Consider the following 21774-nt stretch of genomic DNA (forward strand, 5'->3'; position numbering starts at 1 on the left):
TTATTCTTTTGTAGGTTGTGGTCAGAAATGGAGCAAAAAATTGTAATAGTTTCTTTATTCAACTGATTTATGCAAATAGGCTTGAGGAATTTTTCCAAAATGGGTTCCCCTAGAAATCATTGTGTATTTGTGGTTTTTCTTATTGCATGTCTATGCATGTTGTTCTAAATTGTGGTTTCCATTCTGCAGATCATTAGAGTAGAATTGTGTCTCTTGTTTTTTAGATTGAAATCTTGAGCAATTGCAATTTGTATAAAATTTCTACACGGTCTTCATAATGTATATTTGGTCACTTGATGTACTTGTATTTGAGCCATAATTAAAAAGGATAGGGTCAAGGAAAAATTACTTTAAGTCAAAGTCCCATTGCAACTTTTTAAAAATGAAAATTTGAATTTTTGAAATGTAAATTTTGGCTCCAAAAGTGACAATTCAACTTCCCTCCAAATCAAGTCGGCGCAGGCCAAGACAGACTACTATATAAAGGAAACTCGACCTCCTCCATTTGAGCATTCATACTCTCTCACACGAGACAGTTTCTAGGCAAGAAATGAAGGACAAGAAGGACGAATAAGAAGAATAGAACAATGATTTCTCTCTCTTCTCTTGAAATTTGCACATGTGGATGGCTATTGTGGTTCACATTTTTTTGGGGCAATTGTTGCAAGGGGTTGAAATTTCTAGGGCAACTAGCAATTCCAAGAGGACCGAAATTCTAGGTCAAACAAGTAGATCAAATTGCTCAATCAGAATGGGTGACTTGACTTGGAGGAGGAGACTAGGTTTGACCACAGGTCTAGGTGTGTCTCTCATTAAACAAGAAAAAATTCTCTATTGAAAAAGGTTGTTGGGTTTTTCATCTTAGTGGGTTTTCCCAAGGTCAATCTTGTCTTATTTTGTGCATTGTGATCCCTATTGTTCTATTGTTCTTTATTGTTGAATTTTTTAAGTATAATTGCTTAATGATATATTGGAATAAGTTAAAAGAAGATCTACATCAGAAGTAATTATTAGAATTTCATAAATGTTGTGCTAATTGCACTAAGAAAACCAACAAAAGATGCAGAAATCAATCAAAATCAATGCATAGGTGTCAAAATCCCCCAAGGCAGTTGCAATATGCAATCTAAATAAATTAAAAGTTCCAATAATTAAAAATAAAAAATTTACTAGATTCCTATAAAAAGGACAAAAGAAACACTAAGAAAGGTCAAAATCATTGGTTATCTCTCCTACTATAAAGAATATGTATATGTTTTTCTCAAGCTATCACCATTAGCTGAAACTGTAAATAAATATAAACAAATAATATAATTACAATTCATGCATCTAATAGAACTATGACTTGGATTAAATAAATGGAGGTGAAAATCTTTTTTTTTTTTAAGAAATGAGACTAGTTTGTAACATGTCCAACCTCTTTTGTACTCCTCTTAAGGGAATGTGGTACTGAGTAATAGCTCAAAACTACCCTTTTGATGTGTTCTAAGGTGGAAACAATGCATACAAGGATTAAAAATGTAATTATGAAACCTACAAATGAAGGAAAATCCTTCAAATGCAAGCCTATTGCATACACCCAAAATAAAAATCTCATAATGCATTTCAAGATAATTTACAACATATTATTTTGCCCAAATTATTCATGCTCAACGTTCAGACATAGCGTAAGTAAACAATAAGAGAATATGCAACGCCACCCTGTAAAAGTGATAGCTTTTGCATATCCAAAAACAACAAAGATGTACTTTTCTTTTTTGATAATTCTCCATTAAATGGCTGCAAACAATGATCATTCCACCCAACCGTAGGTACTATTACAAAGACCATGCTTGAGCCATGGCTATGAATCCAACAAGGCAAATTTGCATGTGGAGTGGCTCTAATCTTTCACACTTCAACACAATTCCCAAATTTCACTAACAAGGAATTAACAATGTAGACCTTTCTAACCACAACAATCCCATTCAACTTGCTTCTCTTCCTTAGCATGCACAACAAGAACAATGGGATCCCCTTCTCTACCACACAATTGCTTAGGCTATCCCCCTTCCCTCTAGTGCTCCAATGCACATTTTCCAAGGAACCTTTACTACTAAGAACCAAGGACTTCCAATGGTGATGAGGGTTTTCATTTCTTTCAATAATAACTTTTAGTTATGTTTACACATTTGCATGCCATGAATCCTCTCTAGATTAGGCTAGGCATCTAGGTATGAGAGACTTTAGAGAAGAGTAAAGTGAACTTGAAGGGATCACAAATAGGACCAACCCCGATTTAGCCAAAATCTTAGATTATATATCACATGAGAAAATAAAACCATGTGCCTCATAACAAGTCCATGCATCCTTGTTTGAGGACAAGTAATCTCAAGCTAAGTCAATAATAATTGGACATGAATACAATGTTGAAACTTAGGTTAAGGTCATCTTAGCCCCTTAGGAACTCTTTCTTCCCCCATTGTGGACTAATAGCCCTCTTTAATCTTGGTCTTCCTGGTTTGTAGTGCATTGATATGAATTATATTATATCTATAATATATATTCTTACAGCTCATTTTTGTAATTTACTCAATCCACATATGTTTAGGCTCACAACCAATTCAACTTAACATATACATTCATAATCTAGATCAACACTAAAGTGTTACATTCCCTTCCCTCTTCTCTTTTGTACCATCCTCAATGCAACTTTCACCCTCTATATATTAATACATACAACTAGAACAAAAATGGTATGCTTCTTGCATCACATCCTCTTACTCCCATGAGCTTCCTAAGAAATAGAATGCACCCATTGGAACTTACTTGCACTATGTTTCTATTCTAGAGCATTGTTACTATCATGTTCTAGAACTCTCCCTCAAGTTCCACATGGATCAAAACCCAATCAATGACATGGTTAGGATCGTACACATACTTCTTTAATGAGGATATGTGAAATCATCATGAGCTTTTATGTTAGTAGGCAAAGCAAGCCTATTTGTAACTAACCCTATTCTATCCAAAATTGCATAAGGTCCACAATATCTTCAAGCAACCTTATAGCACATCTTCTACGTTTTAATGAGATATTGTTTGTTTTAGCTCTTAAAAGACATGCTTCCCAACCAAGAATTCTCTTTGTCCTCTTCCTTTATCTACATAGCTCTTTTGGTTGCCATATGCTACTTTCATATTCTACTTAATCTTAGCCATATATTCTTGTATTTCCATCAACAATTTTGGTTATCCCAACATCCTAGGGTGTTATACTTCCTGCAATACAAGCTACTTTCATATTCTACTTAATCTTAGCCATATATTCTTGTATTTCCTTCAACAATTTTGGTTATCCCAACATCCTAGGGTGTTATACTTCCTGCAATACAAGCTTCAAATAATCTGATCTTCAAAGAGACATTATGTCCATTACTATATGCAAACTCCACTGGATGAAATAGCCATCCCACTTGGATGGCTTGGCCATCACATAGATTTCCAACATATCTCTAATTATTTATCCTCTTTGTTTGCCCATATGCCTATGAATGGTATGTGCATTTGAATTCAAATTAATTCCAAAGCCTTTGAATAACCCCTTCCAAAAGTTTGAAGTGGACTTTGAATCTTTGTCTAAAGCATTGGTTTTAGATATTCTATGCAATCTAGCAACTTCTTTCATGTAGATTTCTGCTATATTCATTGCTTTACGAGTAGACTTAATTGGAATAAAGTGAACAAACATTTGTCAAATTTTGCACCACCACCATGATGGAGTCCTTACCTCACTACTTTTGGTAAGCTAGTCATGGAGTCAATAGTTAGTGTTTCCCACTTTCATTTTGGCAATGGCATTGGTTGTAGTAATCCAATTGGATGTTCATCCTCAACTTTTACTCAGTGACATTCCATGCATCTTGTTTAGTACTCTGCAACGTCTCTTCGCATTTATGGCCAAAACTATTGCTTCTTTACTACTACAATATCCTCCTTTTGGTATCTAGGGTTATAGGACATGGGACACTATGCATTTCATTCAAAACAAGCTTCTTCAATTGACATGAATTGGAAATGTAAATTTGGGTTTTATGCACAAAAATTCCATCATCTTCAATCTTGTACCCTTAATATTTACCCAGAGTGGTTTGCTATTGCAGACCTTCCTTCACCTAAAGGCAGTGCCACTCTAATACCCTTCTCTAACATCCCTGGCCTCCTTTGTACTCTTTTTGTAGAGATGAGGTACTCAGTGACAACTCAAAACTTCCCTATTGATGCATTCTAAAGTGTAAACAAACATGCACAAACATAATTTAACTATTAATATTAAGAATGAATGCAAATCCTTCCATTGCAATGAGGAATTCTGTAGTGTATTTCAACATAGTTACAACTTATAATTTTATGCTAATTATTCATGATCTACTTTCATTCACAACATAAATATAAATATGCTATTTCAACAATTAAAAGCAATTATTTTTTCTCAGAATTCTTCCCCCAATGGATGCAAATGAATACCATTCCACCCAAGCACATAGGCATTCTTATCACAAAGGCCACAATTAAGCCAAGGCTATGAATCCACATGGATGAGTTTTCCCATGGAATGGTTCTAATCCCTTACACTAAACCCATTCCATTTCATATAGAGGGAACTAACACTATAGACCTTCCTAACCATAACAGTCCCATTCAACTAATGTGTCTTCCTCCTCTACCTTCTCTGCTAAAGCAATCCCTTAGGTTATCCCCCTTCCCTCCAGTGCTAGGGACCAAGGACTTCCAATGGTGACTAAATTTTTCTTCCCTACCAGTGATAAGCCTTAGTTATGGTTTTAGGCATTTGTGTCTCAGCAATTCTCTTCAGATAGGCATCCAAAGCATGACAGCAGGGCAGCAAAAGTGAACTTAGAAGAATAACAAATCGGAGAAACCCCTGTTTGCCAAAATCTTGGATTGCATGACAAAATGAGACCATGTGCCTCATAACAAGTCCATGCATCCTTCTTTAAGAAGCACCAATCTCATGGTAGGTGAGCAATAATTGAGCATGGATACAAGGTCAAGACTTGGGTTAAGGCCCTCTTAGTCCCTCAGGTCCCCTTTCTTCCACTTCCCTAGACTCATAGACCCCTTTTCTCTTGGAATTCCTCGCTTACCGCCTATTAATGGAATTTATATAACATTTATAATGTAATGGAATTTATATGATACTTATAATGTAGATTCTTACAACTCAATTGGCATACTTTACTCATTCCACGTGTCCAAGCTTACAGCCATTTCAACTTTACATATGCATATTTTGGAACAAACAGTTCCATCATGAAACAGAGTTACATCAATTTAAAAAGATTTCAAGGAATTCCCTTCCTCCAAAAAAAACCAAAATGTTAAAAAATTCTAATAAACGTCATACTTTACTATTCCACATGTGTCCAAGCTTACAGCCATTTCAACTTTCCATATACATATTTTGGAACAAACAGTTCCATCATGAAACGGAGTTACATCAATTTAATTTAACAAGATTTCAAAGGATTCCCTTCCTCCAAAAAAAAAAATCTAACATTGATCATATGCCCGTAATAAAACACTACTTTGCTAGTTACCATAAACAAAATATTACTTTCCAAGTTACCACAAAGAATTTAAAAAGTAATGCTTTATCCTGCTCTAACGGCACTTGTTTTTAACATTGTCCACAGCAAACTATGCTCTTTCAGACAATTAGTACGACAGTATAAAGCTTATTGTGGTCCTGCTGCAAGAATCTCTTCAGTAAGCCTACTACTGTTGCCAATTTTATAACCTGTGAATTTCTTAAAATTGTTCCTAAAGAGACCTGCCAACTTTTGCAGGGTTTCCTGATAAGCCTTCTTGTCAGACCACTGCAAAAAAGAGTACAAATCCTCAGCGTGTTTACATATTTTAAAACTATGGGACCCAATAAAAGGAAATTATAGATTTTATGACCATACTAACATCTGAATGCTGATCGAAGAAAATAAAACAATGGAGAATGTGGAGCCGTACTTCAAAAACCAACATCACAACATACCGTGTTCTCAGGGTGCAGTATCTCTGACGGAATGCCCTCAACAACATCTGGAACATGCAGGCCAAAAACAGGTGTTTCTGTATAGTTTGCATTCAGCAAACTGCCATTGTTTATAGCATCTACGATTCTGCGCGTATAAGTAAGCTTCATTCTCTGTCCTACACCATAGCTGCATCATAATTTGTCAAAATTAGGAATGACCCACCATATATTGTAATAAAATAAGTCCCAATCAAACCAATTAGTTACAAACAATATTTTCCCTATAAGATTAGCTTAAATGTATCACAGTACCTCCCACCAGACCAACCAGTGTTAACCAACCATGCTGTTGTACCATGCTTTTGCATCTTCTCTGCCAGCATTTCTGCATATTTGGCTGGATGCAGCATGAGAAATGCAGCTCCAAAACAGGCGGAGAATGTTGCTCGTGGCTCCTCGACTCCTTCTTCAGTGCCTGCTACCTGAAATTATGAAAAAGTTCATAAACACAAGCGATCTCAAGAAGACTGAAAAGGGAATCATACGTATAAACCCAGTCAATCTTACCAAGGCAGTGTAACCACTGATGAAGTGATACATGGTTTGGGTCAATGTCAGCTTGCTAACTGGCGGTAGAACACCAAACGCATCACATGCTAGTAGAATGACATTCTTAGGGTGAGGCCCAACACATGGAATCTTTGCATTTTGAATGTACTCTATGGGATATGATGCCCTTGTATTCTCTGCAATTTAAAGAAACGTCAAAGGGAAGATTACCGTAACAAAACATCCAAAAACATAAATATTATCTTTAATAGTTCTAGAACCATAATAATTTGGCAATTCTGAAATTTGCACCAAAAATATTTAGACTATATTAGATTATAGCACCAATTGAAGAGAACATCACAAGCCTGTTTTTATTGGTTGAATAATCTTTTCATGTGAAGTTTGAACTTTGAACTGATGAGAGTCAAAATGGTTAATGATTGATTGTCATTTTAGTTGCATTTATGACCACATTAATGAAGAATCTCAAGTTGCAAAAATGATACCAGTGATGGATTTGTCTGAGTAATCCACCTCCCTTGTATGCATATCAAATACAACATTCTCCAATACTGCCACAAAATCAAACAAAACACTTATTTTCATAGATAAATACAATCTAAAGAGCTATGCATGAACTCAATGGCACTTGAATCCTGAAATACAAGTAATATCACCAGGCTTAAATTAGCAAACAAAGAACGGTGTACCCACTGGTTCCAAATTTGATTGCATTCCAGATGTCAGGCTCTTTTTCCTTTGAAAGGTCAATACACTTTGCATAGCACCCTCCTTCAATATTTGAGATGCCATTGTCACTCCAGCAATGTTCATCATCTCCAATCAAATATCGGTTTGGGTCTGTTGATAGTGTGGTCTTTCCAGTTCCTTCACATAGCCAAGCTTTGTCATCACCCACTCCACCAAAACATAAAAATAAATAAAACAGGGATCCATAAAAATAACTTCGAATAGCTGCTAGAATTTGAAACCTGCAATACCTGATAGGCCAAAGAATAGATTCACATCTCCTTCATTTCCCATATTGCAGCCAGAATGAAGAGATAAAATTCCTTTCTTGGGCATTAGGTAATGCATCAGACTGAATAAGCCCTTCTTCATTTCCCCAGCATATTGGGTTCCAAGAATTACCATTTCTTTTCTGGTAAGATTTAAATCAACGGTGGTGGTAGAATTCATATAATGAGTGAATCGATTGCATGGAAATTGCCCTGCATTATAAATGGTGAAGTCTGGAGTCCCAAAGTTCTCTAGCTCTTCAGGAGTAGGACGTATGCACCTATCAAAAACCAAAGAAAATGTTACTACACAAGAACTTCCTTTAGAGGTAATGCCTTCTTTGAAGGTAATGACACCACCTGTAATATATATGAACTTGAAGCACTTGAAACATTATAAAAAAATAAAAATAAAATTGATGCCACCATCAAAACATCCAAGTTGAAAACAATAGACTGATCAAATGAAAAAGAAAAAACTCATACTAGAGAATGAACCCACACTACTGAAATATGTAGCTGACCTACATGTTATGCATGAAGAGGGAATGATATGCTCGTGCTGAAATGATGTGCACTTTGAGCCGATGGTCTGAATCCCAGTTAAGGAATTGATCATTCACAAAAACCTGCATATAAGGAAAATGTTAATATGATCACAGTTTATCTTTCGAAGTTGGTGAAATTATACTGAATTCTTGAAAGCTATATAAAATGAACCTAGATGCTCTCCCCACATATACTCATGCAATTAGGCAGATGCAATGAATCATTTTACTTGTATAAATGATTTTAGCACCCTGATGAGCCAGGCATGGTCAAACGATCATCAGGATGCACTAGTCACAACATGCTTAGGATTTCAATCTTTTTTAATTCATCATGTTGGTGCAAAAGATAGGCCCTAGTGCTAGTAGCAAACTCTCCTGCCAGTCAGGAGATGTAACTCAGATTTTGTTGAATAAACATGAACTGTCAGCATACCTTATCTAGTGATGTCAAGAAATCCACTGCCCTTTCTCGGTTGACAAGGAATGTGTGCTCATCCATTTCAATGTTTGGTGAGCCTCTGTTAAAAAGAGAAATGTAGAGGGTCAATGATTGAAACAAAAAACAATGAAAATTCAATTCTCAGAGAATCTTTACTTTCATTCATTCCTGTATTAACGGTACACGGCAAGACCAAATACTGCTGATCCGATACACATTCCATATGGACAGATTTTCTTTGTCATTAACCTTCAATCTAATGCCTCTGTTTATGTAATGTTTTCTGATCTCCCATATTAGTATTAGGCACAGTCGTTTCTTTCCAGGGAGAGTTTCTTCCTCTTTTATATATGCTCCTATTAAACTAGCAAAGTTCTTAAGATCTATAAAATATCAGAAAGTTCAGCTGCTTCTACATTGTTCCATTGGTTTTCATTGGAAGTTTGGCTCTATATATAATTGGCTCTGCAGAAAAAATTAGTTATCTGTTGCAGTTTATTGCAGATGAAAGAGGTATCGAGTTTGTTATGGGAAATAGGAGCATATTCTCAGCTAATGATGCATCAGTTTGGCATCAAAGAGACAAATATGGCTCAGCGAGGCTTTTGTTTTGGTTGGAAGGAAAGAAAGAAGACAGATTGATAGTGCCAGAAGTTATATGTATTATGGATGAAGAGTCTTATAGAAGGTGCCATTGAGAAGAGATTAAGGAATGATGATTCTGAAGACAAAGAAGTCAATGTTGGCATTAGTCAGATTTGAGCACTTGACCCAATGGAGAGGCTCATAGGAACTATATCAAAACATGAAGCCCCAATGAAGTTTGACATCTAAGAGTTTTTCAGGGAAATTTGAACCCAGACGCATTGATAGATTTGGTTCTAGAGCTTAAGCAATCAATTTGAATTTTGGCATGGAGAACATAGCAAAAGACGTTCCAATAGAGTGAATGATGAAAGTTGAAACCCAAAGCTTTATGTTGGGATCACTTGCATAACAATCAGGTGAGTCACAGTGACAAGAAAATTAGAATATGGGAAAATTTTATGAAGAGGATGAAAGCCAAATCCCTACCCTTGGACTATCATTAGGCCTTGTTTAGGCAATCACAAAATTTAGATGAAAGGACTAGTTAGTGCACAAGTATATAAAGCATTTTTTCAAACTACAAATGAGTACCTACATGCACAAAGGACCCACCAAAACCAGATACGAGTTATATTTTTGGATCCAAGATGAGATGGCAGATGTTAAACTACATTCTATAGACAGGGCCTTTTAGCATGCATTGAAAGCAGAGGGAAAACGTAATAGAAGCAAAGGAAAAATGACGAATAGGAGAGGGACTAGCATAAATTTTAGAGATAAAAGAGACATGTCTAGATCGGCCAGAGGAAAAGATCAAAATGAAATAAGAAAAGATCATATTAATGGAGAATCTTGACAAGAAAATCAAAGGCACAATGATAAGAGGACACAGTTTTGGAGACTATAGGAGGCCCTTAATTTTATATATTTGTGATGGACATAAAGCCACCAATTGTCAGTAAAATGTGAGAAACAATAACAAGAATTTGGTTCCACAAGAGGAAGAACCACCAGCGGCAGGAGTTGAAATGAAACAAGTGAGAACTTAAAGTTACAAATGAATTGAAGGAAAAAAAAATGCATCTAAACCATTAGTAAATGTTGGAGACATTGTGTAAAGCCATTATAGACAATGGGATTCAAATAACTTGGTGAGCAAAAATATCCAAATGGTCCCAAAATCGAACCTGGACTACTTTCCAGTTCAAATCCATATAAAAATTCATGGCTACAGAAATGCCGTAACTTTCTGGTAATCAATCTTTCTTTCTCTATTTTAATACTGTTTGTTACTTAGCAGAACATGGCAATTTGACACGATGGATTTTCTGTTATTAATCATGCTCTTCAGCTAGAAGGAATTTCGATGGACCATGAAGGATGAAGAAGTGTGCTCCCTTTTCCAAAAGAGGAGAAAACGGTTAACAAACAACATGTGCAAGCAGAAGTGAACAAATGGTTGGAAGGTTTTGCAGACCTGAGCCTTGTTAGCACCTAATAAGGGAGGTAGTATGTATCGATTGTAGAGCATTAAATAAAAGGCCAATTAAATAGTGTTATCCATTACCTGAACCTCTAATGTATGATAGGTTGGACTCTCTGTTTGCTGCCAAATTGGCACCAAGAATTGATCCAGAGTGGGTGTCATCAAATTAGAATCAAGGACAGCAATGAATGGAAGGCCGGATTTAAAACCAGACACGGGATAATATGAATGGCTTGTGATGCCATTTGGACACTGAAATGCTCCTGGGACATCTCTGAGGATGATGAATAGGTTCTTAGGGAGTATATTGGTATGTTTATGCCTGTGGAGGAACATGTACGACATTTGAAGATGGTTTTTGAGGATTAGTAATGAATTCAGAAAATAGTGAATTTTGCAAAGACGAGTTAGATCGCTTTTGAGGATTATTAATGAATTTAGAAAAGTGACTTATGTAAAAACGAGTTAGTGTTCCTTGCATTTACCCTATCTTTCAAAGGCTTTGATCATGGATATCAACAAGGTGAAAACAATACTTCACAAACCCACACTGCAAAGCAATATAGAGGTGCCATGAAAACTAGATCATTAAAAATTTAGTGGTATATATGCACTGTTGATTGAATGAACGCAGAGAAAGGTACTTGTTTGGACAAAGGCAGTTGGGACGAATTCAGTTGCTAAAGAAGGTAATTAAAACTCCAGTTTTGACTCAATCTGATTTTGACAAAAGTCTTTGTGTTGAATGTGTCGGCCCTTTCTCAAGAGTTTGAGAATCAAAATGCATTCTAACGGAAATGAAAAGGGAAAATTTATATCCTTACGCTTCCCACCAAAGCTCATTTGCAGTTAATTCATCGTTAACAACACGTTTGTCTTTAGGAGATCTTCCAGTCCTTGCACCAGAAAGAGTTGCTAAGGCCCCAGTTGATGTCACGAAAGATCCTTCTTCATGGAGAGCAAATTCATATAGCTCTGGAAAAAAACCAAAAAATATGAGCAAATACATTAAACTCCTAAACAGTAACTATGAATTTAACAAAAAGAACATATAAATTTCTATGATCTTCAATGAAACCAAAAATAAAAGCCAATTTTGTTCCATGCGGCTCCAACCAAGTCCATATAAAGATGGGGACTCTAAGCACAAACGAATATCAGCAAATACATTAAACTCCTAAACAGTAACTATGAATTTGACAAAAAGAACATATAAATTTCTATGATCTTCAATGAAACCAAAAATAAAAGCCAATTTTGTTCCATGCGGCTCCAACCAAGTCCAAATAAAGATGGGGACTCTAAGCACAAACGGAGTAAAGCTTGTACGCAGGTTTTGATATATCAAGAAAGCTCCTATGGAGTTATCATCTTGCTCGATCATTAATATTACCTTTGGACTTCTATTCAATATTCCACCAAGTTTTGGCAACACAAGGATGTGGAGATGTGGGGACAGATCTCAAGGAGTTGAGAGATCTCTTTAATTTCATGGAATGTTTTTTAGGGTGGTGGGGTCTTAGAAACATTGGACCTTATCTCAAATATTAAAATTTTAAAAGATTTAACAAATTTCAAATTAAAAAGAAATAAAAGACATTCCTTTTATAGATAATTAATTAGAGATTTATAAAATAACAACATCTATGATCTAATTGGCATTTGCAAAATTTGCAAATCATTGTATTTCTCAACATAAAACATCAAGTCCAAACCAAAATGAAATCCAATATCTCATATAATTACATCCATCATCGTTTAAATACTTAACAGTTAGACAAAAAAATAACAAAGACAAGAAAATGGAACAAGGCTCAAACCTCTAGTCATGCTCAATCAGCCTCTGTTTGGTGTTTTGCATCTATGTGTCATGAGAAATAACAAACACCAGCAGGAATGTGGAAATAGCTTATCCCTAGTTAAATCTAAATGGTGTTTTAACTTTTTCAGCCAAAAGAATAATGAAAACTTAGATTAATGCTTCTCCAAGTGTTCACAAAGAGAATGCTTACTGGATCTGAAATAAACTTGGGATATGGTAGAAAACCCTTGTTTTGCACACTTTTCTACTGTTGAAAGGTTGTTTTTCATAAAAACCCCACTTCAACCTCTTTAATTTACTCAAACTAGCATGTTGAATGCGTGAAACAACAAAATATAAGATTTAGATGGGTTAAGTAGAGAAGAACAGGGAAAGTAAGGGTAGTGGGCCCTTCGCCTATCTTCAAAGAGAAAAAGATTACATTTTCTGTTACTTTTATTTTACATGTTTTATGAGAATGCTCCTAGTAGGGGGATTTCCAGAGTACCACCAATCATCAGGAGCATCCCATTTCTGCAAGAGGCATTCCCAAGTACTGGAAGTGAACAAGAGATGACATGGCACATTTCCAATAAAGTAATCAAGTCTGAGCAACATGGGCAAAGCAAGAGATGTGATACCCAAACCCACAGACGTGTACCCATGGAACACATTGCCATTACTTCCCAGTGGTTTATGAGACATTACTCAAACCAAATTGTCAATCCAGAAACTGGCTTTAGGTTGCAAGTCCTCATTGTTAAAGTGACGTTTCTAACGTCTTCCTATTCTACATTAAAACACCATCTCTAAAACAAATGCATAAACTAAGACAGCGTCATGCATCCTCTACTCATTTAAAAGACGGCTTTTCCAAGAAAAATTTAAGATAACTGGCAAGTTTACAAATAATTATAACAATTCATAAATTAAGCAAGTTGGATTGCCTTTATCCTTGTCAGCAATTCCAAGTGATTTATGATTCATCATAATTTATTGTAAATATATCAAATTAGTATGGATCCTTTAGCAAGCTAATAAAGAAATTTTCTTCCTAAGAATTGTCTGCATTTGCACTCTGTATTCTTGGGCTTCAACTTGTCCTAATATGCATAGCTGATATTTTCAACCAAAGAATCATTGATCTCAAATATCCACCTCTCGTCATGTGGTTTGTATCGATCGGATCATATCTGTTACAGGTGGCCTACGAAAAGGACTATCAGCAGTCAATTAATTTTGAATTAAGCATATAAGCAGAGCAACAAACCTGCTGCAGAGAGATTATATAGAACAGCAGTACTTTTGAGGTCAACATCGTCTGGAAGAGTAGAAGGAATTTCAACGTGCTTCGCAGCGTGATCAATAGCAATGGCTTTGAGCCTTTGAACTCCCTTTCGGAGGTCCTTGGTTACTAGCTTAGGCCCATTTCTCCCTGAAAAGGGGGCTAATGTCGAACTGCAAAACAAATGAAGTAATATCGATCAGTATGTATTATATGGATGATAGGGTTTAATGTTGGACTGCAATTCAAAAGGGGGATAGCTATCAAAGAACATATGTTTGCTTATTAAGCATTTATGTTCTTACAAGAGATAGTTTGAGAGATCCACACAAACATATCACGTAATTAGGTGTGAAGTTATAAATGTATATCCATATGCAGATCTGTGATAATGTATGTTCAATGAGGGTTCATCTCTTCAGAAACACAAATGCAAAGATGAACTTATGGGCTATTGCTGTTGGCTTTCCTTTCTGGTGACAACATACTGTTCACTTACCACTAAAGTGATTTTGTTGGATACTTTTAGAGAAGGTGATTTGTAGAGTGGCATAAATCTTGTAAGTGGCTAAATTGTGATCATCTAAAACTCGCAAGGTGGGTACTGATGTGGAACTCCTGAGCCACTGTAAAAATGTGGATGCCTCATAAACATGGGGATACCTAATAAACCTGGAGTTACCTTAAGTCCTGAAACTTATGAATGCATGTTCATATCTACGATAATATTCCCCATTGAGCTTTGTGTATGGATATCTGTGATCATTGTAATTATCCACGGCTATAGAATAAAATGTGTTGGATTGTTATAAAAGCAAACACAAGAACTGTATGATCAAATTCAATGGGAATGAGAGAAAACCACATACCTTATGGAGATTAATTTATGGTTTTCGCTAGCAACGCGTAGAGAGGACTTGAAGTACTTCCTCTGCAAAAGGAAAAGTTCATCAATTGACTTAGCCGACAGAGGAGTAGCAGAATCATCATGGCAGATGTCGGGAGATTTGTTCAGCGCAAAACCATTGGTCATGCCCATCATTTCCGCCATTACAGAAACCGAAAACCAACCGCAACTCTGTACTAGGAATTTCTATAATTCAATTTGGGCACAACAAAGATAGGCCTTTTTCTGGTCTGGATTTGATCGCAAAAACAGAACGAGTCCACTACACAAGAAAACCCATAGAAAGTAGGTTGCAGAAATTGCATGCACAGGACACAAAGACAAAAGGAATTTATAGTAGTACAGGCCTTTATCCTAAATACTGAGAAGAAATCGGAAGTCAAGAAGGTTCGCGCGATCATCGTTTTGGTCTGCGGTATTACGTCCATCGTTTGGCTATAGTTGGTTCGAATTTGCAATGCGGTACCAGGGCTATTTGAATTTGATAACTGGTATTTTGAGTGCGGTATTTTTTCAAAACAAATGGCCCCTTGGACCTTACTGCCGCCGAATCTATGGGCTATACGGCAAAAAATGCTGAATTAGGAACTATTGTTGGTGGTCCGGGCCATATGGATATAAAATAATGAATGATTTTCCATCGTTTCAGGGTGCAACAGACAACAAGTATGCCATATCCGCTTCCACTGGCATTAATTTCTACCCTTGATCTACGAACCCTAGTGGCATGATATCAGTTGCAAATGACATCGTTCTTATCCTAAAGCTGCTCATGACATCATTGCGTCAAACAGAAGATGGAAGCATGTTGAGGCGGGCGTTAATATCGGAATTATATAAATTTTCCGTTCATAAATTAAATTTTATCATTTTTATTATTTTAATAATTATTACTTTTAATATATATATATAATTATAATTATAATTTTTAATTATAATTATAATTTTTAATTTAATGTTAGTGTGTTTAGTTATTTAATATATTATTTTTCTTTACCAAGTATTAAGTTATTTGAAAAAAATTGTATTGTTTCTGAATTTTGACCTTCTCAATATTTTTTCCTTTATTTCCAATTCAGCCCCTCTATTTTAACATGCAATTATAAGTTGTAATGCAACACTTTAGTTATTTAATATATTATTTTTCTTTTTCCTTAGGTTGTTTTAAAAAAGTTTAATTGTTTTTAAATTTTGATTTTTTTAATATTTTTTTGTTTCCAATTTAGTGGGCAACTATAAGATGTAATGCAATTTTTGTTTATGATAATAATAATAATGTCATTGTGGACCTAAACATTAAATTGGTGTATGAAAATCCTTTATTATATAAACAAAAGTTTTTTATGTCAATAATGATGATTAAAAAACAAACAAAAAAATCTCTATTTTTCATTATTTAAAAGTGCAACAAATATGCCTCATTCACTTCCACTTGTATTATTCTCTATTTTTTAAGGATCTAAAAACCCTAGTCACATGATCTCAGTGGCAAATGATCATTATGTTCCTAAAATTGGTAATTGTCAAGGCCTCAAGTTGACGAGCACCCGCAAAGGCGACTCGGAGGTGGACTGTATGGACCTGCGATCCGGGTCACCTTCACCATGCGAAGGATGGGTGAGGAGCTCGTGCGAAATGTGAATTGAACGAGCCAAGGGCGAGTTTATACGATGTTGGGCGAGTTGAGAGGGCAGTCCCACGAGTTGGGCGAGCCGACCCTCCACTCGGGCGAAGGCAACATGTTGAACGAGTCGGCTTGGGCGTTGGGCGTGGGTCGGCCGGGTGACATAACCCGCCACCCACCCGTATATATTAGTGGATGGTTTGTGGAGGCAAATCATCATTCGATCAACACGAGTTTGAACAAGGAGTTCTGCAGTGCGTGGATGAGCCCGCACGACGGACAGAACTCGGGTGAAAAACTCAAGTGAGAAACTTGAGCGAAAAACACGTGCAGAAAACTCGAGCGAAAAACACGTGCAGAAAACTCGAGCGAAAAACTCGTGTAGAAATCTCGGGCAAGGTCGTCGGGCAGAACTCGGGTGAGGTCGTTCAGGCAGAACTCGGGCGAGGTCGTTCAGGCAGAACTCGGGCGAGGTCATCGGGCGTGTTATGCTCCTATACCAATAGGTGTCATATTTCATGATTGACTGGTAAAATGCCAAATATGTTCATCCTTTCCATGCTGTAAAGGTTCCATATTTAAAAAAAATAAAAATAAAAAATAAAAAATAAAAAATAAAAAATAAAAATAAAAATAAAAATAAAATAAAAAATAAAAAATGAAAAAATGAAAAGAGGGTATGCCCTAAAAGAAAGATCAAAGGGCAAAAAGAATGAATTGGTCAAAAAGAAAGAAAATGAACCCCAAAGAAAAGACCAGGAAAGTGTGCTAGTCCAATATGCCACTACTATTCTACTTTTCCATAGAAGTTCATTGTATGCAATCAGTTGGTTCTTGCCATATTTGATGGATGGCCAAACAACTTAATCTTGGCCAGTTCATGTTTAAATTTCTTGTTTTAGAGGTAGATAATAAAATCTGTCCAAACAATTCAAGCTTGGTAGATAACTAGTTAGATAGAGAAACAAAGGTGCTCAACAGCTAAATCTGAGCCCTTGGAAGAAATAAGAGTAGACTTAGATATGATGGCAGCTAAAAGAAAAGAAGAGAGTAAGGGTTTGCTAGTTCAAATGCACCCAAGCAAAAAGGAAAAAAAAAATGTTAGGTGTAATGGGCTAGGTAGGCAGTTTGAGGTTGCAGAAGCAGATTTATAAGCAATTGTGTCTTTTAAAGGTGATTTATCTCATAGATATCATAAGTATCATGGCAACTATGTGGTCACAAAACAGATGAAGCATGTCTAACTTCCCCTCATTCTTCTCCCTGAAACATTTACTAACCTCCCCACAAGGACATTGGGATCTGCTCAGTGCTCCTAAAAACACTTCATTTCATGAAAAAGACTAAGTGAAACTCTGTTTTTACTTAGGATAATAAAGCCACATTTCTTGTGTAAAATGTCTTTCTTCCATTTTGCTAGGGTTTCCAAATTCATAGCTTGGATACTTTTTCATTTCCCTAAGCCTAAGTTTCACTTTTCGACCTAGTGCTCTGTTTGAACCTATCTTTCATATTAACATACTAACTTTATTATATAGTTCCTACATAATATTTTTCCCGCCCCTATTATATAAAACACATGAAAACCCCAAAAAACATTGTAAATATCCCGACCCCCAGCTAATTATAGCCATATGGTAATGTTACGGGAGTTAATGGTTCATTCGAGGCCATTAAGAACCCTCCGCACATAACAACATTGGAATTTATTTAACATTTGGTTAAATAAATAACCAGACCCGCAAACCCCGATAACCAAAGGTTATACCTGCAAAACATTATAAAACGTTGATTTATATGGTGGGTCCTCGCGCCATAGCCCTCCGCCATATCCCAGTCGCCACTCGCTGTCGGATCATGGCCCCCAGATCGAACGGCCCACATCCATATCGCGACCCTCTCTGTGTCCGATGATTAGCACCCAGGGGATGGTGGTTTGGCCGCCGTACCTTGGGACAGGTGGCAGTCTCCCGCGGTGCTTGTTGCCCTCCCCTCCGATACCACCTTTTCCCAAAAGCGGTGCGGGGGCCAAACCGCTTACCGCCCCCGTTGCCTCCCTGCTGACATCACCCTCGCGTCATCATCTGACGTCACAACCACGCCACCGCTACGTCAGCACCATGTCATCCCGCTACACGACAAATTGCTCCGTCATGCTGACGTCATCCGACAGAAACGCGCCAAAAGCCCGCCAAAATCAATTTTTTGTTAAAAAAGGCGTGAAAACGTCATTTTCACTCATTTTCGTTTATTTTCTCTGTGCGACCTGTGCATGTCATTTACGTCCAAAAGCAGTGTTTGACCACACAGTCCGCCACCAAGCCAAATCAAGCCCGCAGTCCGGTCTTCCAACTCGTCCCGCAACCTGCAATTCACACAGGGCACTCATAAAAACAGGTATTTACCTAAATTTCGTTCCCAAACCCTGTTTTTTTTAGCTTTCCTCTGCAAATTTTCCAAAAATGCCCAAATTTGAGTTAAATTCACTATACTACCTTCAACAAGCTCACCAGAACCACTGTTTTGCCTATTTTTACCAAATCAACCCCGCAGACTTCGTTTTCCTCTATAAAATTCACCCACCGAGCTAAATACAAGTCAGCTTCGGTCTGCAATTCCCGGAGAAGAGCCCCAGAGTTGTCATTTTACCTATTTTGGCTGCAAAAACCCAAATTTCAATTGAAAAATTACAGAGAAGTGAGTAATGGAAGCTCCAGTGGCCTTGAACATTTCTCCCCTTAATGCTCCTCATAAGGACTTGGAGTGGTTGCCCTTAGCTGATAGGGATTTTCAAATAAAAGACTTAATTGGTGACAAAAACCACCTCCAAGCATTCTGTGAAATCAGGAACAGTCACCTAAACAAAACTGATCTCTATGGGATATGGGAATCCAATCTGCCCAGATACTATCTCCCCTCAGTAAATGTATTCCCAGATGTCATCCGCCTGTGTTGTGCCAATTATGAACCTACTCAAAGAGCAGTCATGTCTCCAACTGGAACTGTCATTTTCCATATAACTCCTAACTCAATCAATGAGATGTTGCACTTCAAACCTACTCAGCCTCTAACTCCTCTTTCCATGGGACATTTGGTTGATGAAGGCTCTAAATTATCCACTGCAGAAATAGGCCGGATTGCCAAGTTATTTATGAGACCAGATTGCCAGCCCAGAGAGCCACCTCCTTTTCACCATGTCTGGTTCAATGAAGCTGGAAGATTTATTATTGATATGATATCTTATGTCCTGGGATTTAAGACAAGTGAATATGTTGATGAGACCATTTTAGCTCTGATGTCCATGTTTATTCCAGGACATCCTCCTGCTGTCAAATTTGACTTTGCTACTTTCATTGCCAACAAGATTCATGACCAATTCATGAGTCTAGAAAGAGAGGGAGTCTTCAAATATACCTCTTATATATATCATCTGTTCTTATACTATCAAACAGACAGTTTTCAGTTTCCTATCAGAAAATTGGATACTAAAGGAGAAAGGAGATCTGTGATCTTTTGGACCTCAGTCTTCCATCAAGTCCATAGCTCTCCTTACACTTACTGTGAATTCATTGATCTATTTATACATCCAGTCTCCTCTCTGCTGATGAGAACTCCTCCTCCTAGACTCTCTGGTGACATGCAGAAAATTTTACAGCTCTCCAAAAGCTACAAAATAGGTGACTGGTATTTCTATGAGAATCACACTGAGATTAGGATATATGGCTGTGAGCTGTGCCCCTATAAACTGCCAAAATATGTGCCTATGAGACTGTTTGCCCTAGAATATTTCAGGCAATTTATCAGTTCAAATTTGACTCATTTTTATGCTGCCAAGAAAAAGGCTCAGCTGAAATTAAGAAACCAGTTAGGCCCTTTCATCATTAACAAAAAGGAAGGATGGCAAGATGCTGAAAAGATATTGGGTGAACAACTCAAATTAAAAAGGAGCTTTTGGTGGGTACCCTATGACCCAAATGGATTCATCTGTGATAGAAAGGTAAAAAATAGGCTATCAGCCTATAATCATTGTAGGATCCCTGAATTAGAGTAGTATGCTAATCAAGATGAGTGGGTAGAGGGCACATTGATAGAAGAACTCACTGAGGAAGAAAGAATGGAACAAGCAATGAAAAATCTTGAAAAGACTCTTGACCTGGACTCTTTTGAACAGGTGTCTTTCAAAGTACCTCAGCAAACCGGAGTGGGCACATCAACTGCTGCAACTTCACAGCAACCTGCCCAAGAAAGCACTACACCAGCGACAAGGACATCTAAGGGCAAAGAAGTGCTAGATTTAGAACAGCACATAATGACAGATCAGCCAGCATCATCAAAACAACAAGGCCAAGGGAAAATTCCTCCTGCCCAGACCAAAGCACCAGAGGTACCAGCATTGCAGACTCCTCTAAATGAGGAAAAGGGCAGAAAAAGGGACCGAGAAGAGACCACACCTGTAAGTGGGCCAGCAGAGCAACCAGGGGTGAAAAGGCAGAGAGTGGATCCTCTACCTGAAGAGGAAATTATTGAGGAGATCATTGAAAGTCCAAGAAGTGAGAGGGCAACCAGCCCACAGAGATCCCCAGTGGTAGAAACATCCACCAGTTCTCAAAGGCAGCAATTGGAGAAACAGCATAGTGTGGAAGTTTCCTCCTCAAGGCCGCAAAGCAAGCAAGGTGCTGATATTAAAAGAACATTCACGGACATCAAGGCCCAGAATGAGCCAATAAGACTACAACTTTATGATCAATTTCTCAAGATGACCCCCGCCAAATAGCAAAGGTTAATGTCTACATATGACATTAAAGAAGGAAAAATGATCTTGAGTCACTTTAAGCCTAAAGTGCAGCAGCCACAGTCAGCAGTTGATTATATTAGAACAAATCTAGAGGCCCTTGCCAAAGACATTCACCCTATGGACCAAATTGAGTTGCACAAGCAAACTGGAGAGATGGTCTACTCCACATTGGCAGACAAGGCAATGTTAGCTCAGAAATTGCAAAACTCATTGAACAACACATCTACCCAACTGGATTTGGAAAAGGCATCTTCTTTGGCCAAGGACAACAGGATAAAGTCCTTGGAAGAAATTATCATTGAGTTGGGACATGATCCCAAGGATGCCAAGGGAATAAAAGCATTAATGAAGAAAAAGGAGGATGACATAGCTGCCCTCAAGAAACAATTGAAGCTGCCAATTACTATGCATCCACAAACCACAAAGGTTGTGCAAGAAAAAGCAGAAGAAGACATGATGGATTTGCTAATGAAAATGAATCAAAGACTAAATGAGACAGAGAAGGAATTGGAGAAGGCATTACAGGAAAAGCAGGGAGTGTCGACCTCCCAGCCATCTCAAATAGCTCCAACAGTTACAACTGCTCCTCCTACAGCCACAACAGCAGTCCCTCCCACTGGCCCAACATCAGCAGCAGGTACTTCAGCAACAACAGTAGCAGGCAGCAGCACTACCATGACCACTGAGGAATTGATAAAG

At 37.3% G+C, this 21774-nt stretch overlaps 1 protein-coding gene across 1 annotated transcript; it reads right to left on the minus strand.

Annotated features, from left to right (window-relative positions):
* Positions 1-5376: 5376 nt before the first annotated feature.
* LOC149181464 (phosphoenolpyruvate carboxykinase (ATP)-like) lies at positions 5377-15443 on the minus strand. Its single transcript, XM_089416627.1, has 12 exons — positions 14619-15443; positions 13735-13922; positions 11488-11638; positions 8584-8668; positions 8128-8228; positions 7582-7880; positions 7295-7468; positions 7087-7152; positions 6596-6774; positions 6341-6510; positions 6047-6215; positions 5377-5876 (listed from the first exon to the last, which is right to left on the minus strand). Exons 1-12 carry the CDS (start codon positions 14798-14800, stop codon positions 5736-5738), a joined length of 1905 nt encoding a protein of 634 aa, XP_089272753.1. The 5' UTR covers positions 14801-15443; the 3' UTR covers positions 5377-5735.
* Between the last annotated feature and the right edge of the window lie 6331 nt (positions 15444-21774).

This window comes from Pinus tabuliformis, chromosome 3_2 (assembly GCF_031772625.1).
Source record: "Pinus tabuliformis cultivar Carrire ecotype Pingquan chromosome 3_2, CPIR1, whole genome shotgun sequence".
NCBI lineage: Eukaryota > Viridiplantae > Streptophyta > Pinopsida > Pinales > Pinaceae > Pinus > Pinus tabuliformis.